Here is a 25400-nt window from a genome sequence, read left to right on the forward strand (position 1 = left end):
AGTCAATACCTAAAGTAAAGTTACAACAAAATCAAATCAAGTTTTACCTTAACTAGGTGAGGAAAACTTATGCCCGTAGAAGATGCAGATGTTCTGAATCAGTGTTGGACGACCCTCCGTTTTGTTCTTCATTCTATCTTCTTCAACAATTTTTTTATTTTTATTTTATAGTTATCTTCTTCAACATCAAAATAGGGAACAACCATAAAATTCTCGATCAAAACCCAATTATCTGCTTGTTTAATCTTTGCAAAACCACGATCAAATGAACTAGACCCACATGAATACAAAGTAAGGTTCTCTTTCCACATCATCATCCACAAATGCTACAAATAACACTGCATGGTTTTGGTTATCGCTGTCTTTTCTTGTGCTTCTTTATTAAACTTGTCTTGTTCAAACTTTGCTATTAATATTTTGGGACCCATTTCTACGAGTCACACAAAGTAATCCACAAGAAAACTCACTCGGGAATTTTATAAAACACCTTGTTTATGCAAATTTCGAGTACTATGATTATTCACAAAACTCAAAATCTTAGGTCGTATATTTCGCTCTGATACCAATTGTTGAGGATAAATAATTGCGGAAACAACGTTATTCACTACAAATAGATCAATCCTACACAAGGATTGAACTTTCTCACTAGAGAAGACTTCAACACCCTCCAAGTACTATCCCAACACTTCTCAATATCAACTAACGAGCATATAAAGTAAATAGAGAAGACAAAAATATACTCACACAAAACCAAATTTACGTGGTTCGGCAATTTGTTTACGTCCACACGGCGAGCCTTTAATAGATTAGATGTACATATACTAGATACAAAGATTACAAAGAGAACCACTCAACACTCATTCAGAATGTATCACTCACACTCACAAAAAATGTTCATTCTCTTTTCTTCTTGGTTTAGTTCTCTCACAATCTCTCTCACTTAGAAAAAGATTTCTCTCACAAAGAAATGTTAAGTTTTTAGAAAAAAAAAAAAACTTTTCTTTTTGTACTGGATCGAAAATGATCGAAGACCCTGTGAATTCGGTGGGGTGCGTGCGCGCCTTGGGCAAGGCATAGTAGAGCGCTAACTTCTACTTTTCAACTTCAACTTACTATGGGCTTTGTGCAGGCTGTAGAAGAAGCGTGTGCGCTTCTTCTCGACAACAAAAAAAGCGAAGCGATACTAAAAACAACACACGTCAAAATACAAGTAAAAATGTCGGCCAAACTCTCCAAAGCACATAGCTGGAACACCGAGGGTGATAGTGTTATTCTAAGATTTTGGGACGTCAATCCAAGACCAAAAAGAATACCAAGCATCAAACAATGTTGTTGGATATCTCCTGACAACAATATCATTAAGCTTAATACCGATGGTTCAACTATGGGTAACCCAGGTCCACCAGGCATTAGTATAGCTTTATGAAACTACTTGGGTGAATTCCTTCTCACTGTGTGGTAGAATATTGGAGTGGGCACAAACTTCAGAGCTGAGTGTCTAGCAATTATTGTGGGGGTCGAAACTGCTTTACACAAAGGTTGGAAACAACTATGGGTAGAGTTCGATTCTGAAGCGGCTGTCAAGGCTTTTGAGAATGACCAAATCCCTTAGGAGTTTGTATCGAGATGGTTGAGCTGCAAACTTAAAGTTCAATCCATCAAATTCACCGCAATTTGACGAGAGGCCAATATCACTGCAAATGCACTTGCACGAGTTGGTGGTGGACTACAAAACCAAGAGAAGTTTATTTAACTAGGAAGACTAAGTTGGATTCACAAGTGGGAACCTCCTTTCCAAGTATTCTACAGGTTTAAATAAATTATAACTAGATTTAGGTATGGTTTACACCCTAGAATATTGATTGTATGGCACAGAAGTCTTAAATAAATTATAACTAGATTTAGGTATGGTTTAGCTAGAATATTGTGTATGGCAAGTCTGTTGCCTACACTAATCATTTTTGTACTCTTTCTCCATTCTTTTAATACAATTTAAACTTACCTAACCAAAAAAAAACCAAATACAAAAGTCATTTGATAATTATCCGTTTATAATGCCATAATGAAGAATGCTAATATCCAGGGGTACAAGAAGTGAAAAGGGAGTCTAACTAGATTTTTGTATATATATATACATTCCATACGAAAAGCTGCTACGTGCTAACTAATGAGACGGGTCCCACTGTGTTACTGTGTTCGCATTCAGTTGATCAGAATAACAAAAGCTCAAACTGCAAACGGTAACAAAAATAGAGAAACCCACTAACCAGAACGTAGACAAGAGAAGAAAAGAGGATGGTACGATAACGCCCAAGATACGAATCAGCAATGAAAGCACCAAGAAGAGGCAGCACAGCTGCAACGCCCCTCCAAACGTTAACATTTTCAGCAGCAGTGGCAGTTGATTGGTGAAGAGGACCAGTGAGATAAGTTATGAGATTTGAAGTAATTCCATGAAATGCAAATCTTTCTGAAATTTCGACACCAATAACAGAACATGCAGATTTCCATCCACCATATTTTGATCTATTGATTACTGGACAGCCTTTATAATCTACCACTCCTTCCACAACTTCATTTGAATTGGTGTCCACCAAAAGTTGTTCAAGTCTTGCTGCAGCATCTCCACTTGTGCACACTACCATCTCTCAGCCTCAAAATTTAAAGCAAACTTGCCACAAACATTTTATTTGATTGGTCTGCAGCCTAATTTAAAAATGTTGTGCAAATAGGATAAGGAAAGTACAAAATGATTTTGACGTCTAATGTTTTGATTGTTTTAACGTTCGCAAATTCAGTGATTCCATGATTACTGAGTAGCTCAAGGGAACGCACTGAATAATATAGGCACATGGCAGAACATCATTGTCAACTCAAAAGGGAACTAACATTTTGGATTCTTCCGCACACCAATAGACCCATTTTCATGGCTTGTCGTAAATCAAACAAAAATTTTGGGCCACCGGACTCTGGATTTTGATTTATACATGTAATAATAGAGCTAGATTACCTCTAAGGAAAACGACTTAAAATTCTTCTCCTTAATGAATAGGTACGAGTTGAAAAACAATAAAAGCAAAACTTATCAACGCGTTAACCATCCCTATCGCCCCAATTCTATCCCGAACTCATGACACGATATAACTTCAAATTTATGGATATACATGCAAAGTTGCAAACACGCATAGACCTTGTATTATGTATAACTTCAAATTTGAATATTACACTCCACTCCTCCAGTAACTGCTACAAAGTCTATCTCAACCTGTTACTAAGAAAATGCCAAGAGCTATATCAGTAACTATCTCCAGCACAGAGGACTGCTCAGAAATGGTTTCCTCCGCGATGTGGCCCACGTAATACTGGTATGTATATATGGATTAGAGCTGCACTTAAGACCATATCATAATCATCAATCATGTGGCTTCCGCTTATTAACTTACAACCAATAATTCTCAGGGACCAAAGGAAACTAGCCTATCCTGAACTGAACAAACAGAAAGTCATGATAGAAAGCATGCCATTAATTCAACTCAAACCAGTAAATAGCCCATTACCTCCTGACACCACCCACTCAGTCAGAAGGCTGGGTGCAATAAGCTAGGAATTCCTTAAGAACCTTGAAGAGCCAGTTAAACTCATGTAAGTATCCAATCACAAACAGGCCATATCAAATTGAAGATACTCGTAACTCATAAACATTAAACTTAAACATGGATAGCAAAGATTTTTAATATAAAGATAAAATTAAGCTGCAAAAAACATCATATATACATACAAGGCAATTAACCTTGAATCACATCTTATGAAAAAGATTTGATGGATACGAAACAAGAGCCTGTTCAGGATTCAACTTTGTCAGAAACATATTACAGCTCTCAATACCTAGTTTGATCATACTGCAAGGCCTTAAGTTACGATTTTATAATGACAATATCATATTTTGGAACAGAAATCAAGCTTCCGCCTTCAAATTTGTAGTATGCTAAATGCTCCCCTTTCTTAACATGACTTTTGAACATGCCATCATGCCATGCCAGGTATCATAGGCTGATAGGCGCCGGTCAGTACTGTAGTCTTTAATAGTTTTCACCCTAGTAGAAAACAATGAAAGATAAAGAAAATAAGTAGGAACTAGGAAGTAGATGCATCAAACACTAAATGTAAGCAAGCTCAACAGTATACTGTTTGCAAGCAACACAACATAGCTGTAAAAAAATTTAGGGCTTTATTCACACAAATACTCATTGGTCACAACCACCCAAAGTGTAGCTAATCTAGTAATCTATCAGAGTAAGTTGAGTTAAAAAAATAAGAAGTTCTCTGCAAAGGTTTTCCTTATTAATTGGTTGTATTGGTCGTCGACGATTTCTTGGCATCTCCATTGTATCATCTTCGTCTTCACTTCCCATTGCAACTTCTCCAGTTTCCATTGCAATTTATTCATTTTTAACATTTTCTCTAATTTGGTTATCTTCTATTCCTCCCTCTAATTTCAATACGACCAATACCGGGGTTTTTTTTTCCGTTCATCTTCACTTCCCATTGCAACTTCTTCAGTTTCCATTGCAACTTCTTCACTTTCAACATTTTCTTTCATTTGGTTATCTTCCATTCATCTCTCTTCTTCATTATCTCTCATTTCATATCTACTTTCCTCTTCTCTCATTTCAAACATTTGTTCTTGTACCTCAAACATTTGTTCATTAAATGGTTCATCTTCATGTTCATAAAAGTTGGGGTCTTCCATTTTAGTGTTTCGAAGTTTAGGACTTAGGATATAGTTTAGGGATTAGAAATGTGGGAGAATAGAAGAGAAAGGCTAAACAGGTTGACAACAAGTTACCTTGATGTAGTTTGGGGGGGGGAGAACAATGCAAAATATGATTTTTAGGTCAATAGCAAACTTATAATAAATTTTATTTTTTTTGGGGTCCGCCTAACACAAAATGGAAGGTGCCTATAGCAAGTACCATAACATATTAAAAAGTGCCAAAGTAGAGGATAACTTTCCATCTGTGGGTGTCAAGCAAGCAAAAAAACACGGGACTTGAGGAAGTGGAGCCACAAACACACAGTCTGAAAGGGTGACCATCATTAAAATGTTTTGTGTCACAAGAACAATCCATTCCCCTCTTTTGAGCCGCTCAAGATGGAGCCGGTTCCTGAGCCGCTAAGACCCTCTTTGGTTCGTGTTCATAATCATCCAAGCAACAAATGTGGGCCAATTCCCCAAGTCATTTGCGACCTTCTCGAGAAGGACATTTATCACCTCAACTAAGTAAACAAGAACTTTAAAAGAAAAAAAGTTATTTAATAAAAAACAACATGAAATACGAATATAAAAGAGTATCAGAAAAACTATAGGTTTAAACATACTGAAAAACAAAACACCGTAAAAACACCAAAGCCAAGTAAAGCAAATCTCTAGAACAGGTTACGAATTGGATGAAAAAACATTATTAAAAAAATATAGATTATTTGTAAACTATACACATATAGTGAATAATTTAGAGAAGATACATGCAAATTTAACTCAAGATTAAGATATGGAAATATAATAATCCAAAAGGAAAGGTAAATCATAATACCCAAAAGAAAAAAGAAAAAGAACTACTATGTGACTTTAAATAAGTTAAACAACATCAAAGATTTCTCAAAAGGAAACTTACAAAACGCTAAAGGAAGATAGTAAAAAGAACTATTGGACTTTTTTATGAGTATATGGTTGTACTAGGCCAGGAGGTCCAGATGGTGCGTTAACAGAGAGGGACCTTACATCTTTAGGAGTCAGCGCATAGCTATAAACACAAGATCTAATGTAGTATCAACCAACACAAGGTCTGGAAATGGCCATCAATTATATTTGAGGAATCACAAGGCAAATCAATGATTCTCATCCTCTTTTGGCGAGAATCCTCTTTTGGCGTCTATCTCTTCTTGTAAGCTTGTTCCTAATCACTCCCCCACTATGCGTTATGTTTTTCAAGTTTATATCTATAGCTTCCCCAAAAAATACATTTATCACCTTAAATGAGTAAATACAAATATAGTATTGCATTAAATTTGTACAAGAATACAAATATCTAAACAGTGAGGGTTCATAAACAAATTAGGAAACTTATGAAAACTGCAAAAACAAAAAACGGAAAAAAGAGATGTAAAGAATATAAAGTACCAAAAATATACATAAAAAAAAATCAAACTATGCCAGCAGCCACACTCCTGATGAGAATCAACTCTACGCATTAATAAAAGCAAGGAAATAAGTGTAAAAACTATGTAACATGGACACGTACACCATAGTTTAAAGCTAGACAATCTGGGTCGGATATGTATCCATGTGTCCGTGTTAGACCCGACACAGACACATTATATGTGATATACCAAGTTTTTATATTTTGCCTTGTCATTCGTATCACACGTGTCCATCCGTGTCAATGTAACTTGGTAAAAACTATGAAACACAAAAAGGAAAATGGGAAAAAAATCAAGGAGAAAAAAAGGCACTACAAAAGAGCCAAAACCTAAAACTAAACAACAAATATAGCTGTGCTTGTTAACTCTGCAAATTTGTAAACTATTGCCACTCAATTGAACTAGAAAAGGGGAAGAATCAGGGACTTGGTATGCGTTTCCAACCAATTTCAACTGAAAATGCAAATAGAGGCAAATACTTGGCACTGTTAGAACTTTTCTCCTTAAGGTGTACCTACATAGATCATATACATTCCACAATTGTTAATTGTCGAACTACGTCTGAGTGGCATTGGGAAAACTCACTAAACCATGATCTTAAAGTAACATGACCGAGTCATTATCATGTCTCAAATCACACGTGTCAGGTCATGACACGTGTATAAGGTGAGTATGGGGTTAACTATGTGTAGATACTTTTTACAGGCATAAGCGTATTTTTATTATCATGATGGGCTCATAATAGATCCCCATTCCAAACCATATTCTCATAGTTTTCCATCCATTGGGAGAGAACACAAAAAGGGTTTTGGAGTGGAAAGACCACAACGTTCCGCTGTTTATAGGATTTGCTTGGTCACCCACTATGGCTTCAGGTACGTCATTTTTCAATTCGTTTTCTTTATTGATTAATATGTGATTCTGGGCTATGGAGAAATCCTTACAATTGGTATCAACCGCCTACATGTTAGTCACGAAGAGAACATAAAGTTTACTTTCCATGCTTCACAAAAAAAATTGAGAAAAATAAGTTTTTTTTTTTGTTTCAACGTTATTGAACCGTCGGATTTCGGCAACCGGTTTTTCTGGGGATCGGGATTTGTGGAGTCAGTACTTCATCATCTAAGGATCATATCCAATGGTTGATGATGGGTTTTGATCACCGGTTATGGTGGGTATCGCTGTCAAAGGTTGAAATCCAAAATTCTTAGAAACTGTTTTTTCTTGCAAGTTTGGTTGCTTAGATCTCCTTTGTTTTTTTGGTGTGTGGTACTGAGATTTTCCAGTATTGATCTCTTCAAACCATATTTTAAATCCGTAAGGTGGCTTATAGGTCTGGACAGCAGACTTGTGTGTTTAACGATGGTCAAGTTTGTTAAAAACTCGTTTTTCTTATAAATATGCTGAATTTTGAGCCTTAAAAACTTGGAGATTTTTGTGTCTATTGATGCTGAAATTTGGTGGGTAGAGTCATGGTTAAATGTAGATCACATCCATACGTTACATCATTTGGTTGTCGGGTTTATGGGGTGGCAGTACGGTTGCCAAAAGCTAGTTCTTGGTTTTTTGTTACTGTTGATTACCGAAACTTGTGTGTTGGTGACGATGAGTTGTCCCTGGGTCAACTCACCTAGTCAGCTCATGTGTGAGTATAAAGTCAATAATGTTGAAACCGGAAAAAAAAAAAAAAAAAAAAAAAAAAAAAACTGATTTTTCTCAATTATTTTTTTGTGAAGCAAGAAAACTAAACTTTATGTTCTCTTCATGACTAACATGTAACGACTGATACTAATTGTAAAGATTTCTCCATAGCCCAGAATCACATGTTAATCAATAAAGAAAACGAATTGAAATAGGACATACCTGAAGCCATATCGAGTGACCAAACAAATTCTATAAGCAGCGGAACGTTGTGGGCTTCTTCTCCAAAACCCTTCTTGCGTTCTCTCACAATGGATAGAAAACTATGAGAATAAGAATAAGGTTTGGAATGGGGACCTCATATTTTTTTTAATATATATATGAGTGTATTTCTATTATGAGCTCATCATGATAATAGAAATACGCTTAAGCCTGTAAAAAGTATCTGCACATAGTTAGCCCATACTCACCTTATACACGTTACGTATGATTTGAGACATGATAATGACTCGGTCATGTTACTTTAAGATCACGGTTTAGTGAGTCTTCCCAATGTCACTCGGATGTAGTTCCACAATTAACAATTGTGTAATGTATATGATCTATGTAGGTATACCTTAAGGAGAAAAGTTCTAACATAAACTATAAACCAAGCCGTAAATACTTGAAAACAAGAAAGCCACCACAAACAAAAGGACCGAAAGAGGTGGCTCTAGAAAACAAGGTCTGAATCCTCTCTTACTCATCATTTCTACAACACCTTTCTATTCTTCAAATCATGTTCAAGGATATTTCCGTAAATCTATACCCAAGGTTTGCAAAACCTATATTTATCGCCTTCAATAAGTGAAGGGGAAAAAAACCAAAAAGCATGAAAATACAAATATGCACAATATCAAAACAAAATTCATGCTTGAAATTGAAAATAATCGAAACACCAAAAAAGATAAAAACAAGCGAAATTAAACGAACCTGAAGACTCCAAAAATCATTCACATAATTCAGAAAAGAGTCAATCTGTCTCGACAAGGACTTTGACATCAAAAGTCATTAGCACATTTCAGTGCGTTGCATCTTTAATTCGTACAGTCTAATCACGGTGCCTCAACTCAAATTTAACTTGGATCAGACGAAATAATTCATCAAAGAAGTAGAGTTAATCTCACATAATAAACAAATCACAGTAAAACTGAATAGACAGAAATTGTAAACAAGAACAAACCAGTAAACTAGAGAGACCTTTCCCGTAAACTCAATATTTCCAAGCTGCAGTTAAATTAACTCAAACTTAGATAGGTACCACATCTCAAAATACGTGTTGTTACTCCATGCCCATCTGGATTTAGGTGCCTTACCACATAACCTAACGACAATAGGTACACTTTTTGATCCATGATTAAAAGTTTTTTATGATTAAAGAACAGCACCTTGGGTCTTGTTTCACGCCCTCTTTGTTAGGTTCACTGGACTACTGGAGCACTTGTTTTATATATGTGTAGTAATTGCGTAACGTTTACGAGTTAAGCTTACTTGCGTAGTAAGTAAGCCACCTGTCACCCACCGCCCGTAAAAATAATAATTAATTTATCTTCTTAAAAGCATTACTAAGCGCGTGAGATTTACACTTGGCAACACCTCCAAAAGCCACTTCCGCTTTCTAAACGGACAAAAGCCAAAAGCAAATTTGGCTCTATCAGAAAGTTAAAAATATAAAAAGTGGAAAAGCAAACAATTTGTCTTTTTGAATTTTGAAAAGCCCAAACACTGATTTCTGGGTAGTCTGTTTTTGTGGCTTTCCACTAACTGTTCCGCCTCAACACGTGGAGAGTTCGACTCTTTCCTCCAACATTTCTTTGTTTATTTTTTCTTTCTTGTTTTTTTCATTCATTGTCCATATATTAAAATATAAAATTAAATTGTGTATGGTAAGAATTAAACCCAGAGAAAACGCAAAACCTATGAGATGTATTTCCACTTTGTCTGACTAGTTATTTTGTTAGTAATTAGAAGCAATACAACATGTATACAAGTAATTGACTCATTGAGAACCAAACAAATTTATTTTATAAAGTAATAATTGTAAGGGAGTGATATCCTCCTTCAAGAATATCAGGCGCGTACTCAACATGATGGAAATACCTCACCGACCTGTAGAATCAGGTCGCGTTCCCAAGATAAGAGAATGTTCCAAAACAGTTCACGCCAGCACGCGAACCAACCTATAACGTGACTCATCTTATCTTCTAGAAACAATCATGAACAAGAGATGCACATGTACAAATCACTGCCACCAGCTACTGACCACTGCCGCAAGCTACTTGCCCAGACTAATAATTCCCATCATCACAGTAAACATATAAAGACAGGTCCCGCATGCCTCCTCAATCTAGACCCCACGTTTGTGATACACTTTACACGTGGTGGGCGAGGATTCACTCTCAACATCTATAAATACCCCTCCTATGAACTATGCCAGACCTGATTATTCTCTCCCCTCCAAATTGAGAGTAAGATACGTAGGCAGTTCGCTCCTAAGCCGAACTCGGTCCCAATAATAACCCTTTCCAATTCCCATTTAACCTTATATGTAAAGGAAAGCTGAATTACACCTTTACATTGGCGCCGTCTGTGGTCTCGATTACTTGAGACACCATCTTCATACAAACCAAAAGAAACAAACACCAAAAGCCAAATATCTCAAGCCCACGAAGCATGGCAAGCCTCGAAGCTCAAGTTTAAGGCCTCGCAAACCAGCTAGGCTTAACCAATGAGAGTATTTCCTTGCTCAGGCAAGAAAATCGCCGCCGTTGCACAAGTTGGCGCTTTCAACAACACCCGGGTAGCGTCGCTAAGAACGGCATCAATGAAGTTAATCAGCAGATTAATGAGTTGTCGCAACGGATCGATCAGAGTGTAGTACGCAAAGACGCGTCCCAGATCGTTCAGAAAATGCTCAAGACATACCGCGCTTCCCCGTTCACCACAGAGATACTCAGTAAACCCTATCCTCAAGATTTTGTCCAGCCATGTTTTCCAATGTACGATGGCAGCACATGCCCCGGTCAACATGTAGCCCGCTACATTCAAAGCCTGGCCCTTTACAACTCCCCGGAGTTTGACCATCTTCACTGTCGACTCTTTCCCGCCAGCCTCAAATATGGCCCACTTGATTGGTTCTTTTCACTCGAGTCAAATTCGATCAAGACTTTCGAGCAGCTCACTGATCTATTTGCCAGCCAGTACGTGCACAACAGACGTAAAAAAGCAGATCTGGATTCACTCTTCCAGTTATCATTTAGAGAGAATGAAACCATTCACCAGTTCCTAGGTCGGTTCAAAGCCGAACTGTTATGCATGGAGAGTGGCCTCAAAGAGTCTTTTGCCACACTGGCATTCTCAATGCTGCCGGGGCGCGTAACCACGGACTTTTCAGTCGCTAATGAGATCGGCGTCTAGAAACCTGTCGCCGAGTTGTATGCCGGTCGACAAATATATTAAGCAGCAAGAAGGTTTGCGACACCACGGTCTATCAGACGACCAAGAAGTCACGGCGATCTTTGACGACACTCCACCTGCCAAAAAACGGTCCAGGTCGCAAGCACCCAAATTAGGCAATCGCTTGGATAACAACAGAGAGTTCGCTGTCCTAACACGCTCTCCCAGCTACATACTAGAAAAGATCAAGCGAGCCTCATACTTCCAGCCTAGCGTATGGCAACCCGCAGACTGACCTGACATGCCCTACTGCGCATTCCACAAAGCAAAATGTCACGAGACCGACGCTTGCTGGGGACTCAAACATTATCTCCAAGATCTCATTGAAGCCGGACAGATAAAACAGTACACCAACATTGTTGACGGCAACTTGCGCCACAAGCTTATGGCCCGTCGAGTGCGTAGCAGATCTCCACCCCGCAGGGAACGCCAAAACATCCAAGCTCGCTCCCGCAGCAGAGGACGCCCCATCGACCGTTCTCGTCATGATCGCCGCCCACACTCGTCAGATCGTGACAACAGTAGAACCATCCATATGATCACTTTCCCAGATGATTCTGTTACTTCTTCCAGAGAGAAACGAAGGCGTGTCGGTGCTCTTCAAGAAGTCTATCATTTTTCTTCACAAGCAGCACACGCCCCGCAGCATTTGGGTCGCCATTCAGGGGATATCACCTTCACAGAGGCTGACCTCACCAAAGTTTGCCTCCCTCACAACGATACACTTGTCGTCCACGTCAAGATCAGCGACTGAACAGTTAAGCGCGTCCTGATAGACCCTGGCAGCTCATGCGACATTTGTTCTACCACACAATTCAGGAGATGAACCTACCTAAATCAGTCTTCATAGATCCTATCGCTCCTCTTTATGGGTTCAATGGCTCCAGAGCCGACCCAATCGGTAACATTATACTCCTAGTTTCAGTGGGATCAAGAGAGGATAAAGTCACCTTCAACACGCATTTCAGCGTCTTGGACATTAAGTCGTCCTACAACGCCATCTTAGGACGGCATTAGATTCATCAAATGCAGGCCGTACCGTCTACACTGCATCAAGTCCTCCATTTTCCAGGCCCCAGGGGCATGATGGAGCTTCGTAGTAACTAGCTCAAAGCCTATCACTGTAATCAAATCCTCTCAGCAAACAAGACCGCTGAGGCCCCAATCAACATAAGAGATGAGCCCACCAGCTACACTATGGCCAAAGACCTGGTCGCCGAAGTCAGAGGCAACGCACCAACTCAAAGCGATGGAGGCTCCAACAAGAAGGCCTATCTATCTAAACAGACTCCGAAAGTCGCCAAGGCAACCACTCATTCACTCGTCAAGACACCAGAGATCGCTCCCGTAATCAGTGCTCCACCTATTCAGACCACAGAGGTCGCCCAACCAGATCCCCTACCGCCAAAATAGCTTCCTGCGATAATCCGGCTTACATTTGTTATAACCACGAAGTCATCCTGCACTGTGGTCATAACCACGAAAAAATGCTCAACTCTTTGCAAAAGAACTCAATCACTCATCATACCAACAACACATCCACAGAGCTCAACCCCCCAGAGGACGCTCTCCCAACACAAGCTGTGGCACCAGCTGAAGAGAGGCAGCGAGTGAATCTAGGAACGGAAGACGACCCTAAGTTCGTCTATGCAGGGGCTAACCTCGACCTCACACTCAAAGCACATCTTGTAAACTTTTTGTCCATGAATAAAGATGTTTTTGCTTGGTCGTATATTGACGTGCCAGGTATAGATCCTAGTGTTGCCTGCCATAAGTTGAACATCAACCCTAGTGCCAAACCAGTTTGACAGCGACCTAGGAGACTATCACTACAGTTCCAAAAAGCAATCAACGATAAGGTCGATAAACTCAAGCAAGTCGGGTTCATCAGAAAGGTCGACTACCTAGATTGGATCGCTAACATAGTGATTGTTCCAAAAAAGAATGGCATGGTCCGCCTCTGCGTTGACTTTACCAATGCCAACCAAGAAACACCCAAAGACAGCTTCCCGTTACCAAGGATTGACCGACTTGTGGACCAGACCTGCGGCCACGAGCTCCTCTCCTTCATGGATGCTTATAGTGGGTACAACCAAATACCATTTGCTGAGGAAGATCAAAAGAAAACATCCTTCATTACCGAACAAGGGGTTTATTGCTACAACGTTCTTCCATTCGCCTCGAACGGCGGAGCGGCGCGTACCAACGAATGGTAAGCCCGACATGTTCCAAGACATGTTAGGAGACACCATGGAAGTATATATTGATGACATGGTCGTCAAGAGCAAAAAGCGGTGACCACCTCACTCACCTCGAGCAAAGCGTTCTCAGTTCGCCCGAACTTCGCGATAAAGTTGAACCTAGAAAAATGCCTTTTCGGAGCGTCCTCCGGCAAATTTACGGGCTATCGAGGTCTCACGGCGTGGGATCGAAGCTAACCGGATCAAATTAGGCATTCTTCGATATGCATGACCAGCGGGCGAAGAAGCGATATCTGAAACTATCGGGCATGGTTCTTTGCACTCAACCGATTCATATCCAGGGCATCAGACAAATGCCGACCGTTCCTGCAACTCCTTAGAAAAGGCGAGCAGTTCTCATGGAACGATCAATGTCACCAAGCCTTCTCCACCCTCAAAGAGTATCTCATAACACCTTCAGTCTTAGCTAAACCAACAGACGGTGAAACGCTGGGGCTTTATCTAACAATATCAGACTTTGCTATTAGTTCGGTTCTATTCAAGGAGGACAACAACTCAGAGAAACCAATCTACTTTACGAGTAAGACACTAACTCCAGCCGAAAAGAACTACTCTTACATCGAAAGAGCAGTTTTAGCACTGTTATACTTTGCAAGGAAATTCAAGCCATATTTCCAGGCACACCCAATCAAAGTACTTACCGACCTCCCGTTGAAGAAAATACTTTACAAGGAAAACAAGACAACTCGCATGGCGGTTTGGGCCGAAGAGCTCGGTGAACATCACATTGAGTTCGTCCCACACACCTCGCAGAAGGGACAAGTCATAGCTGATTTCCTTGCCGACTTCCCTGTGGACGATCTACATTGGGATCCAGAGACAGACATCCTACCCCCTAAGCACAACGACAAGACTGTTTGGTCCCTCTTTTTGTAGATGGTTCCAACAACCTCGGCAGAAGTGGCGTTGGCGTCGTGTTAGTATTGCCCGCCGGAGAAGTAATGGAGAAATCAGTTCGCATCGACTTTGCGACCTCCAACAATGAAGCGGAGTACGAGGCAATAATTATGGGGATTAGAATGACGCTACAGCTAGGTGTACAAGAGATTCAAGTCTTTAATGACTCGCAATTGGTCGTTCGCCATATTGCTTAAGAGTACACTACCCACGAAGGTAACATTTCTAAATACCTTAAAGTTGTTAATCAGTTACTTCTATCTTTCAAAAGGGCTACCATGCACCACTTTTTGCGCTACGAGAACTGCCATGGAGACAGTTTAGCCTACTTGGCTACGCAAACACCGAACTGCGCCCCGAGACAACTCCTCATTGAAGTAGTTGACCGACCTGCCTACCAAGTAGAGCACGTCTTTGAAGTCAGCAACCTATTCCCACTATCTGAGGATCAGATAAGTCTAACATGGATGCAGCCCATCATAGAGTACATTCAGAGGGGCACACTCCTAGCAGAACCGAGCAAAGCCAGGCAAATACCATATCAAGCACGTCGCTATTGTGTTATGAATAACAAGTTGTTTAGAAAATCTGCTGGAGGTCCTCACTTGAGGTGCATAAGTCCAACTCAAGATCAATTGATTTTGGCTGAGATTCATGAAGGAGAATGCGGCAATCATGCAGGAGGGCATTCCTTGACCCACAAAGCAATCTCTCAAGGATACTTTTGGCCTCGCATGCAAATCGACGCTAAAACATATGTTCTCAAATGCATCAAATGCCAAACCTTTGGCCACAACATCATCCAACCGGCTCGCGAGTTGATCAGCATCGCAAGTCCCTGGCCATTCCACATGTGGGGCATGGATATCATGGGACCATTCATCCCACGAAAAGCCGCGAGGGTTCCGCCGTTTTTAGCCGCAATCGATTACTTCACTAAGTGGATCGAGCAGTTCTTTTGGCACATGTCAAGGAGTCACATGTTAGAAATTTCATTTGGACTCACATTATCACCAGATTTGGTCTGCCACATACCTTGGTGATGGACAATGGTTCCCAGTTCAAAGGCAAAACGATCAAAGAATTTTTGGCCAAGTAGAAGATAGTTCACACATTCTCCACTCCACAGTACGCTCAAAGCAATGGTCAAGCAGAGGCCAACAATAAGGCAATGTTAGAAAACTTAAAGAAAAAGATTGAAAAGAACAAGAGTCAATGGCCAAACCAGCTAGAGAACATTCTGTGGGTTCATCGCACCACAGCTCATTCCAGCACAGGCGAATCACCATTCTCCTTATGTTATGGCACAGAAGCTGTTATTCCCACCGAACTGACAATCACAGCAACTAGATCCGAGCTTGTCGAGTCATGACATAATAACTCGGTCCTAGCCCGAGAGGTTGATTTGTTGGAGGAGCGCCGCGACCTGGCAGCTATCAGAGTGACATCATATCAACAGATTCTAAAGAGGTCCTACAACAAACGAGTACATCCTAGATCCTTTCAGCCTGGGGATCTAGTCCTGAAAAAGACACATGATGACTCCAAACTAGCAGAACATGGGAAGGACCGTACATAGTGGACCGAGTTGTTGGCAATGGGGCTTACTGGATCAAGACACAAGAAGGGAAACCACTTCCACGACCCTAGAACACTTACTTGTTAAAGAGATTTTATCAATAAAAATTCAGTCTTGTACACAGTCACATTCTTAATCTTTGTCAATTCAGATAGTTTAGTCACATTTGTATTGTCAACCACTCTATTCAAATTCTTCTAGGATCAACTTCGTGAGAACGCTCTCAGTGAGCAGAACGCCCTCAGGGGCTACAAACGCTCTCAGTGAGCAACACGCCTTCAGAGGTCAAATACGCTATTCGCGAGCAGAACGCTCTCAGGAGCTTATAGGCTCATAGCCTCTCCAAATCTTGCTAAGTTGAGGACCTATACTCCTAGGATCAACTTCGTGAGAACGCTCTACCGATGAGTAGAACCCCGGGGGCTACAAACGCTCTCGAAGCAATATGCCTTCGAGGAGGTCTGAATACGCTCTTCCGTGGCGTAACGCTCTCGAGAGCTTACGGGCTCATAGCCTCTCCAAATCTCGCTAAGTTGAGGACCTATACTCCTAGGATCAACCGTGGAGAGCCCTCGGGGGCTACAAAATTCTCGGCCGAGCAATACGCGCGGAGGCTAAAACACGCTCTTCACTAGCGAGCGGCTCTCAGGAGCTTACAAGCTCATAGCCTCTCCAAATCTCATTAAGTTGAGGACCTATATTCCTAGGATCAACTTCGTGAGAACGCTCTGAAGCGCGCCCTCGGGGGCTACAAACGCGGCTCTCGAGCAATACGCCCGGAGGCTAAAATACTCTTCGTGAAGCGTAGCGCCTCAAGAGCTTACAGGCTCATAGCCTCTCCAAATCTTGCTAAGTTGAGGACCTATACTCCTAAGATCAACTTCGTGAGAACGCTCTCAGTAAGCAAAACGCCTTCAGGGGCTACAAACGCCTAAGCAAGCAATACGTCTTCAGAGGCTAAATACGCTCTTCGTGAGCAGAACGCTCTCAGGAGTTTACAAGCTCATAGCCTCTCCAATTCTCGCTAAGTTGAGGACCTATACTCCTAAGATCAAGTTTGTGAGAACGCCTCGATGAAGGCGTCGACGCGCCAGAGGCTAAAAAACACGCTCTTCGCAAAGCGAGAACACTCGGGGAACTTACCGACTCATGGCCTCCCTAATTCTCATTAGTTGGGGACCTACACCTCTAAGATCAGCTCAGGGAGGTTGCTCTCCTGAGCAATACTTCACAAGCATAACGCTTTCTTAAACTAAATCTCAGAGGCGTACCACAAGTGTCATATACAAAATAATAACTATAAGCAGGCAAGCAAAACATGGCATTACATATACATTCACCAATCGAACTGCCTGGCCAAGGCCAGGAAACCAGTTCCAATCCACCGATCTGCTGGGTCTACCCAGAAAATCCAGATTGGTTCTTTGAACAATAGGAGCAAAATTAACGAACTGCCACTTCCGTGGAAACCAGTTCTCAGTATCAACTAAGGCGAGCTATTCAGGCAAGCCTGAAAACATAGCTCTATTGTTTAAAACTTTCATAGAGAGGAGAACACACAAAGCAGTTATCCAACTTAAACTTTTTTCAAAAACAAGATGAGAAATCACCATCAAGGAGCAACCACAACATGTTTATCTTCTGGGGCAGCACTGGTCGACGAAGGGTGCCTTGCCGATCTCAGCACAACGCGCATACCCGTACCCTGGTCCCCTTGTGCCTTCTTCAATTGGAAATATTTCTCATCCAGTTCGGCATACTGAGCACAGGCCATGGTATACGCATCTTGAGCTTTGCGCGCGACCCCCTGACATTGCTTGGCGTACTCGGTGACTTCCGCTAACTTCCCTTGCAAATCAGTCATTGCTGCAACAAGCTTAGCGTTCTCATCCACAGCCACACGGTACTTATCTGTCATCACATCCAGCTTCGTCTTGTCAACTCCCCACACAGCTCGTAGACATCCTAGCTCGACTCGGGAGTTGACATCGATGATAGCGTGCTACTACCGGCTCTTCGGTTTGTCGTACCCGCGCCGAAACTACAAGGACAAGTTCAAGGTTACGATCCCTACTTAAACAGAGTGACAAGCCTAACAAGTAAACACTCACCAAACAAGTAGCCATGTCCATGGTGCCCAGTAGTGTATCCATATCTTCATCCTCAACCTCAGCTTTGTCGCCCGTCCAACACGATTCCCCTCAAGAGACTAGTTATTTATGGGGCCGAGTGGAAGCCGCAGTCGAGCGCGTTTCACGACGCTTCTTCCCCGTTCTCCCATATAGTAGAATTCGCTCCCCACATCCCCGTCGAGGAGGCCGAACTCTCTCACCGACGGCGTGGTGGCCTTGCCGAGGTCGCTAGCTTCGGCGACCGATTAATGTCGTCGAACTTGCCGAGGTGACCTGAAGACAATGCCACCCGTCGAGTGACCTGAGCTCCTGGGTCGCTTGTTGCTCTTGGCCCCTGACGCTACAACTTTTCTTTTGCCACGATCTCCATGAACGTGCTGGTGGAACTCTATTTCCTCCATTATCAGAGGGGGCTCTCTCTCAAACTTCGCCTCCCACGACATATTTCATGCACTGGCCATAAAGAAACCTACGCAGGACGCAGGTTAAATAAACAATCCTCAGGTTCCTTTTCAACAAAACAAAAGAGAGGGACAGTTAAACAAAGAAACCAAACGAACCTGAGTGAACGGACGAAGTAAAACGACGCAACACAAGCGAGAGAAGAACTGCGGCAGCAAGAAGAAGAGCAAAGGAAGAGCAAATGCCTTTGCTCTTCCAAGAGCACTACTATTTACAGTAAAAGTAACGTATCTTTCCAAGACAGGTCATGATGGCATCGAGACGCCAAAACGGCAGGCCACCTGGCAGCCATCATGTCATGACTCCCGACCACCCATATTCTTACACGTGACATGCACGCGTTGTAACTCAGGCAACTCCAAAGTAGAGAATGCTCCCTTGCGTCCTCAAGACATGTGTGACCTACACCGTTTAAATCGGATAGCAAGCACGACAGACCAGCAAAGTCACAGGTCGTCGACACCGTACCCTCCATACGACAAGTCGTAACAACATACCCATACTTGCAGAATGCAAACATTCATATTATACACAATACTACTTATATAGAGCAAAGCAACATATTTCACATTCACGAAAAGGAGCGCACTGACGACCTCAGCGAAGCCTTAGTTCGCAAACTAACTGAGCTGCTGAGAATACTCAGGAAATCCAACTCAGTTAGCCACTAGTCATTATAATCACAGACAAAGAAGAAAAACGAGCTGCCCATGTCAACCTAGGAAACCAACTCTATTGTTTACAGCCAGAGGCCAATTACAACCACAAACACCAACAACTTGTTCAAACAACATCATCAAAGTTTTCTGCAAGACTGACATTCAACACCGGGCGAGCTTTCGGATCACCCGATAGATGCCACAAGCGCCCGATAGCGGCCATATTATTTCGCGGAACCCGAAGGCGATCACTCACCACCGATAATAGGGGAAGCACATTGCGGGAAATAGTGCTAGCATCTTCGAGTGGCTCGCCCCTGCGTTCTCCCGAAGCTCTTCGCTCTTGCTCCTCCTGCAGTCGTCATATTTCTTCTCCAATTCCTCCACCTTAGCATGGATGGTGAGATAGGCCTCTTTCGCCTGCAATGTGGAAGTCTTACATCGTTCAGCATAGGCTTTCGCTGCGACCAACTGACCCTTTAACGCCTCCACCTTATGCTTCAGCCCGATCGACTCATTCACCGCAGATGTCTTCTCCAGCATCAAGGCAGTGAGTTGGGCTTCAAAACATCCAGTTCTTTCTTTTCATCTTTGTTATGCATTTCGAAGATTGGCTTCGTCCCTCAGTGACTCCACCTCCGTCTTCTCATTTCGAGAGGCGGCCGTCTTCGACCGATACCCGGCGATCGGTGCGGATAACTTCGCCGACATATATCCGTTAACATCAAACAAACAACATATAGCACAATAACACAGCCAAGTTTGAACGCAAAAGTTACTCACCAGGCACATCGCCTTATCCATCCCCCTCAGATTCGACTCTAGCTCCATCGCGTCCAGGTCTTTCCTATCACCGTCCAGCGTCATACTCTCCAGCAAACAAGCAGTTATGGGTGCGGACTTGTAGCTGCAGTCCGACCTCCTCACATAGCGCTTCTTCCCAGTCACTTCATCTATATACATCAGGTTGCGCTCCAGCTCATCTTTCCCAGCACTGGAGTGCCCCTTACCAGTCTCTCTCATACCAACCTTCCCCTTCATCTTGCCAGGAGCATCTCCAACAACCACGGTCGGAAGTCGACGACCTCGGGCGTCCTCACCGAAGCGCTGAAGTCGGGCATCGGTCTCTCTCAAACTCTGAGCGCCCTTCCCCGATTAAGCCGCTTCACCACCCCGGTGTGGTCTCGGCTACCCATGCAACCTTGGAAGGTCGAGACTTGGGGTCGTTACCCTTCCTCGTCGACAAGCGAGGTTCAGGGATTTCAAAGAGAGAGTCCTCCAAATCGTAGGGAGAGTTCTCTTGACCATACCCAACTCCCGACCCGGGACGCGCATTCAAACCTCGGGCGAAGCGGGTCGCTTCACCCAAGATAACCCAGCGGTTCTTATCTTCCCTAGTCACCAGATCACTCTGACGTTTTTCCATCACAGACTTCTTCGACGTTCTCCCGCTCACCTTACCCCGCGTCCTACTCTTTTGCACCTCCCTCTTTTCCCTAATCGCAAGTCCGCCCCATTCTTTAAAGAAGTGTGCGACTTCTGGAAGCTTCGCTTGTTTCTCAGCTCGAGTCAACCTAGCGAACTTCTCAATCACCTTTCGGCTTGTCTCCTTTTCAAGGGGGATATCTGCAAAGACAACAAAACAGCAATATCAGTACAGCACAGTTAATGTAAGGTCAGTACCCACCAGTAAAGTCGCATATTTTATTCTCCACACTGAACCCGCTCGCACAGTAGTTTTCCACAAGCAGAAACGGTCTTTTATCCCAAGACTCGTTACTCACACCATCCAGGACGCTCGACAGCTTAACTCGGGTTTGCAAGCTAAAGTTAAGCGACCGAGATCGCTTTAGGGAGAAATGCTCAATAATATCAGCGACCTCTATCCGGTATTCACCACTGGCGTTCAACAGGTCAAACACCTTGAACAACCGCCACGTGTTACCCACAAACTGAACAGGTGCTTTGCCACAGCAGTTCAAGAACTCACAAACCAGCTTAGAGAACGGTATCGTCATATGCGCCCTCAGTTGCCCCTCACAGACGATAACCCCATAGTTCGGTGGGGTATACCTATTGCTAAAACCGAGGCGTCTTTGTCAGGGCTCATGGATCTCGGACCGCTTTACGGTTATCCCATATTTTTTTCCTTAAATGGGGAACGCGCCTCAAAGCGTCCGTCCCGACTTTAGGTGGCGGCCTAAAGGACGCCAACCCTCATCATAGCGACTGAAGTACTCACTTCAAGCACCACGATGCAGATCGGGCCTCATCTTCCCCACTTCCGGCCTCAACCGCTTCTTCACCTTCATCACCCGGCCTCACTCACCCCACACACCGACTCATCTTTCTCTTCCTCCTCATCAGTCCAACCAAGAGAAACTTCGCGAACCTCATGAGATCGCGTATCATCTGAGTCAGACATCTCTCTCTCGCCCTAACGATTCTAGCCACTAGTAAATAAGCAAACGTCCTAACAACTCTAGAGCAAAGATTAAGCACGAAGCAAGAAGCAGGAGTTCAACAATGGCAGAAAAATAACCTGAAGGTTGTTGCGGTACTGACTTAGTTTCTACAAGGCGAAGCAGCAAAGTGATGTTTCAAAAATCGCAAGCGTAATCTTTGAACAACCGCCCCTCCAGTTTCCAAGGCACCATGATTACACCCTAGCCCTAACCACACATGACTTCCAACAAGCTGTCCTGTCTTTTCAAATCTCGAAAAAATGGGGAGGCACGTTGTCTCTGCAACTGCTCAGATCCTCTCACGTGATGAACACGTGTCAAACATCCACGCCCACCAGCTCACAGGATAACACTGGTCGTTCTCATTAACTCGTCAGATATTTCCAACTTTAAACATGCTCCGCACGCGCTACCATTTTCTCTCAGCAAACTGCTTCCATGACCAACACGCCCTACTGAGAGGGGGCTATGTAAGGGAGTGATATCATCCTTCAAGAATATCAGGCGCATACTCAACATGATGGAAATACCTCACCGACCTGTAGAATCAGATCGCGTCCCCAAGATAAGAGAATGTTCCAGAACTATTCGCACCAGCACGCGAACTAGGCTATAACGTGACTCATCTTATCTTCTAGAAGCAATCATGAACAAGAGATGCACATGTACAAATCACTGCCACCAGCTACTGACCACTGCCGCAAGCTACTTGCCCAGACTAATAATCCCTATAATCACAGCAGACCTATAAAGACAGGTCCCGCACGCCTCCTCAATCTAGACCCCACGTTTATGATACACTTTACATGTGGTGGGCGAGGATTCACTCTCAACATCTATAAATACCCTTCTTATGAACTACACCAAACTGATTCTTCTTTTTTCTCCGAATCGAGAGCAAGATACGTAGGCAGTTCGCTCCTAAGCCGAACTCGGTCCCAATAATAACCCTTTCCAATTCCCATTCAACCTTATAAGGAAAGCTAAATCACGCCTTTACAATAATTATGAAACACTTTAAAGTGTTTATGCCAAACAAACTTTTAACTACATATTTTTTTATTTTCAGTTTTTTAGAGATAGAAGTTGTGATTTGCCACACTTATGCTTTACATAAATTGAAAAATCAAAAAGGGACTTCGTAGCTTGATAGCTTTTGGTTTTTTTTGAGTTGCCAAACGCCCCATTAGCGTTAAACATAAGCAAAGTCCAAGCCCAATGGTGAGCGAGTCTATAAAATAGGGTCCAAGCCTGATCCAACGCCACAACTTTAAAGTTCTTTCTCGAACAGAGTGTTGTTACATCAACGGTTGCGATAATGGGTGCTAATATCAAGAGAGAGAAAATTAGTCGGGTGCACATATCAGATATCACAACAACACCCACCCATTTCTCTCTCTCCTGACGAAGAACACAAATTTCACTCCTCAAAACTGAAAACAAAATCCAACGTAAGTTTCCTCGATCTCCTATTTATTTTATCAATTCTCATTCTGATATATATTTTTTTCGATTTATTAAACTATTAAATGATTCGTTTGGTGTTTTGTTAATTTGGTTCAATTTATGCGATCTGATGCCTTTAATCTCCCCGTGTTAGTTAAAATTAATAATGTTAATATTGTGTTACCTTGAAACCTAACGATTACAATTTATAATTATTTTGGAGCTTATTGTGCGTGCAAAGAGAGTTAAATTTGATGTCTTTACTAATAAAGTTCATACAAGTAATAAAAAAACCTTGTTGGAATTGCAGTGACTGGAAACAATGCAACAACTAGAACCCATTCATACACCACTCATAAGTGGGCTTCCGGATGACATAGCGCTCTTTTGCTTAGCTAGAGTTCCACGTAGATATCACACATTGTTAAAATGTGTGTCGAGGAGATGGAAGGAGTTGGTTTGCAGTGAAGAATGGTATTCTTATCGTCGGAAGCATAATCTTGAAGAGACTTGGATTTATGCATTATGCAGAGACAGAATTAATCAAATTTGTTGTTATGTGTTGGATCCTAACTCGTCAAAGCGGTGTTGGAGACGGATCCGAGATATTCCTTCCCAGTGCACAAAAAGGAAAGGCATGTCTTTTGAAGCGTTGGGGAATAAAATTTACTTGTTGGGTGGCTGTGGTTGGTTTCAAGATGCAACTGATGAAGTCTACTGTTATGATACTTCCAAGAACTCATGGGACAAAGTTGCTGCCATGTCTACCGCGAGGTACCCCTTATCACTTATACATGACAGTATTCCTTTCACTAGTTGTTCTTCCTGTAGGTTTTAGATTAATTCTCTCAGGTAATCTCAGGTTTTAGATTAATTCTTTCATTTTGGTTATAACTATGACGAGTTCGTCCATTGTGTGGATATTGCTCTGTTAGCAGTTTTGATTCTTATTCAGTTGTTGATCTTGTGGTCTCAAAGAGGGTTTGTGAGCTTTTTGCACTAGTACTATTGTTTGGAGTTTCGACATGGTTTCTTTAACATCGGACTAATAAAGTTAACCTGTATGTTACCGACGTGCTCACTAATAAAATTGCACTTATATTGGTGATCGTGGAAAAGTTGTCACTAAAATGAAAATCTCTTTTTTGACATGCTCAATGAGATGTGTTTTATGTATCACAACGCATACAGTGATACAGTACCAGCTTATAACTTGAAAGTCAGTGAGATCTGACCCTTACGTTTTGTTGGTTTTCAGGTGCTATTTTGCTTGCGAAGCTTTGAATGAGAAAATCTATGCTATTGGAGGGGTGGGATCAAATTCAAGTGATCCACTCTCGTGGGATACATATGATCCTCGTACAAATAGTTGGACATCTTACTCAGACCTAAATGTTGTTCCCGATATTGAAGAGTCTGTTGTCATGGATGGAAAAATCTATATCCGCTGTGGTGCTTCTTCTACCATACCCCCTCATGTGTATTCAGTTGTTTATGAGCCGTCAAATGGCACATGGCAGCATGCGGACAATGACATGGTGTCAGGCTGGCGTGGTCCTTCTATTGTTGTAAATGATGTTCTTTATGTGTTGGATGAGACTTCGGGAACCAGGCTGATGATGTGGCAGAAGGAGAGCAAGGATTGGGTGGCTTTGGGGAGACTGTCTCCATTACTGACAAGGCCACCTTGTAGGCTTGCAGTAGTTGGGAATTGTATTATTGTTATCGGAAAAGGGCTTAGCACGGTAGTGATTGATGTTGGGGAGGCAAGAAACATGGGAGGGGTTGTGGTGAGCTCTTCCATACCCAAGTTAGCCTCTGATGATGATGTGATTAGTTGTAAAACCATGTCTCTTTGAGTTCTTTTTCCTGTTGTATGCTGTTGTGTTCTAGTATATCAACTACTTGATTTGATTTGTTGTAATTACACTGGCCATAACGTAACTTACAATTGAACTGTAAAAATAAAGGATTTTGTCTACCATATCAGCAGGTGCCGACTTGGTAAAACTGTTGATGCAGGTTTGAATTTCAGAAGGATCCATTTGATCTCATTTTTTACCAAACATGTTTTAGACACTTTATTAATTTGGAAATATAGAGCTTGCAACGAAGATATGATGCTAGGAATAGTTGAAAGAAAAGAAATACATTTTTGCAACCAT

General features: G+C 42.2%; 1 protein-coding gene and 3 long non-coding RNA genes across 5 annotated transcripts; 2 read left to right on the forward strand and 2 right to left on the reverse strand.

Annotated features, from left to right (window-relative positions):
• Positions 1 to 737: 737 nt before the first annotated feature.
• LOC147513583 (uncharacterized) lies at positions 738 to 2751 on the reverse strand. Its single transcript, XR_015215542.1, has 2 exons — positions 2268 to 2751; positions 738 to 1694 (listed from the first exon to the last, which is right to left on the reverse strand). It is a non-coding gene; the product is annotated as an uncharacterized LOC147513583 (long non-coding RNA).
• Positions 1689 to 2701, forward strand: LOC147513584 (uncharacterized). Its single transcript, XR_015215541.1, has 2 exons — positions 1689 to 1836; positions 1906 to 2701. It is a non-coding gene; the product is annotated as an uncharacterized LOC147513584 (long non-coding RNA).
• Positions 2752 to 3013: 262 nt separating the features above from the next.
• Positions 3014 to 9305, reverse strand: LOC147513585 (uncharacterized). 2 transcript variants are annotated; one of them, XR_015215544.1, is made up of 3 exons: positions 8812 to 9305; positions 3558 to 4094; positions 3014 to 3386 (listed from the first exon to the last, which is right to left on the reverse strand). It is a non-coding gene; the product is annotated as an uncharacterized LOC147513585 (long non-coding RNA). The 2 variants fall into 2 exon arrangements; XR_015215543.1 differs by having other exon boundaries at positions 3014 to 3487.
• A 13784-nt stretch (positions 9306 to 23089) lies between these two features.
• Positions 23090 to 25219, forward strand: SKIP4 (SKP1 interacting partner 4). The gene is made up of 3 exons (XM_086596715.1): positions 23090 to 23240; positions 23546 to 24009; positions 24494 to 25219. The coding sequence occupies exons 2-3, from the start codon at positions 23558 to 23560 to the stop codon at positions 25092 to 25094; spliced, it is 1053 nt and encodes a 350-aa protein (XP_086452841.1). The 5' UTR covers positions 23090 to 23240; positions 23546 to 23557; the 3' UTR covers positions 25095 to 25219.
• The last annotated feature ends 181 nt before the right edge of the window (positions 25220 to 25400 follow it).

The sequence above is a fragment of the Coptis chinensis genome, chromosome 3 (assembly GCF_015680905.1).
Source record: "Coptis chinensis isolate HL-2020 chromosome 3, ASM1568090v1, whole genome shotgun sequence".
Classification (NCBI taxonomy): domain Eukaryota; kingdom Viridiplantae; phylum Streptophyta; class Magnoliopsida; order Ranunculales; family Ranunculaceae; genus Coptis; species Coptis chinensis.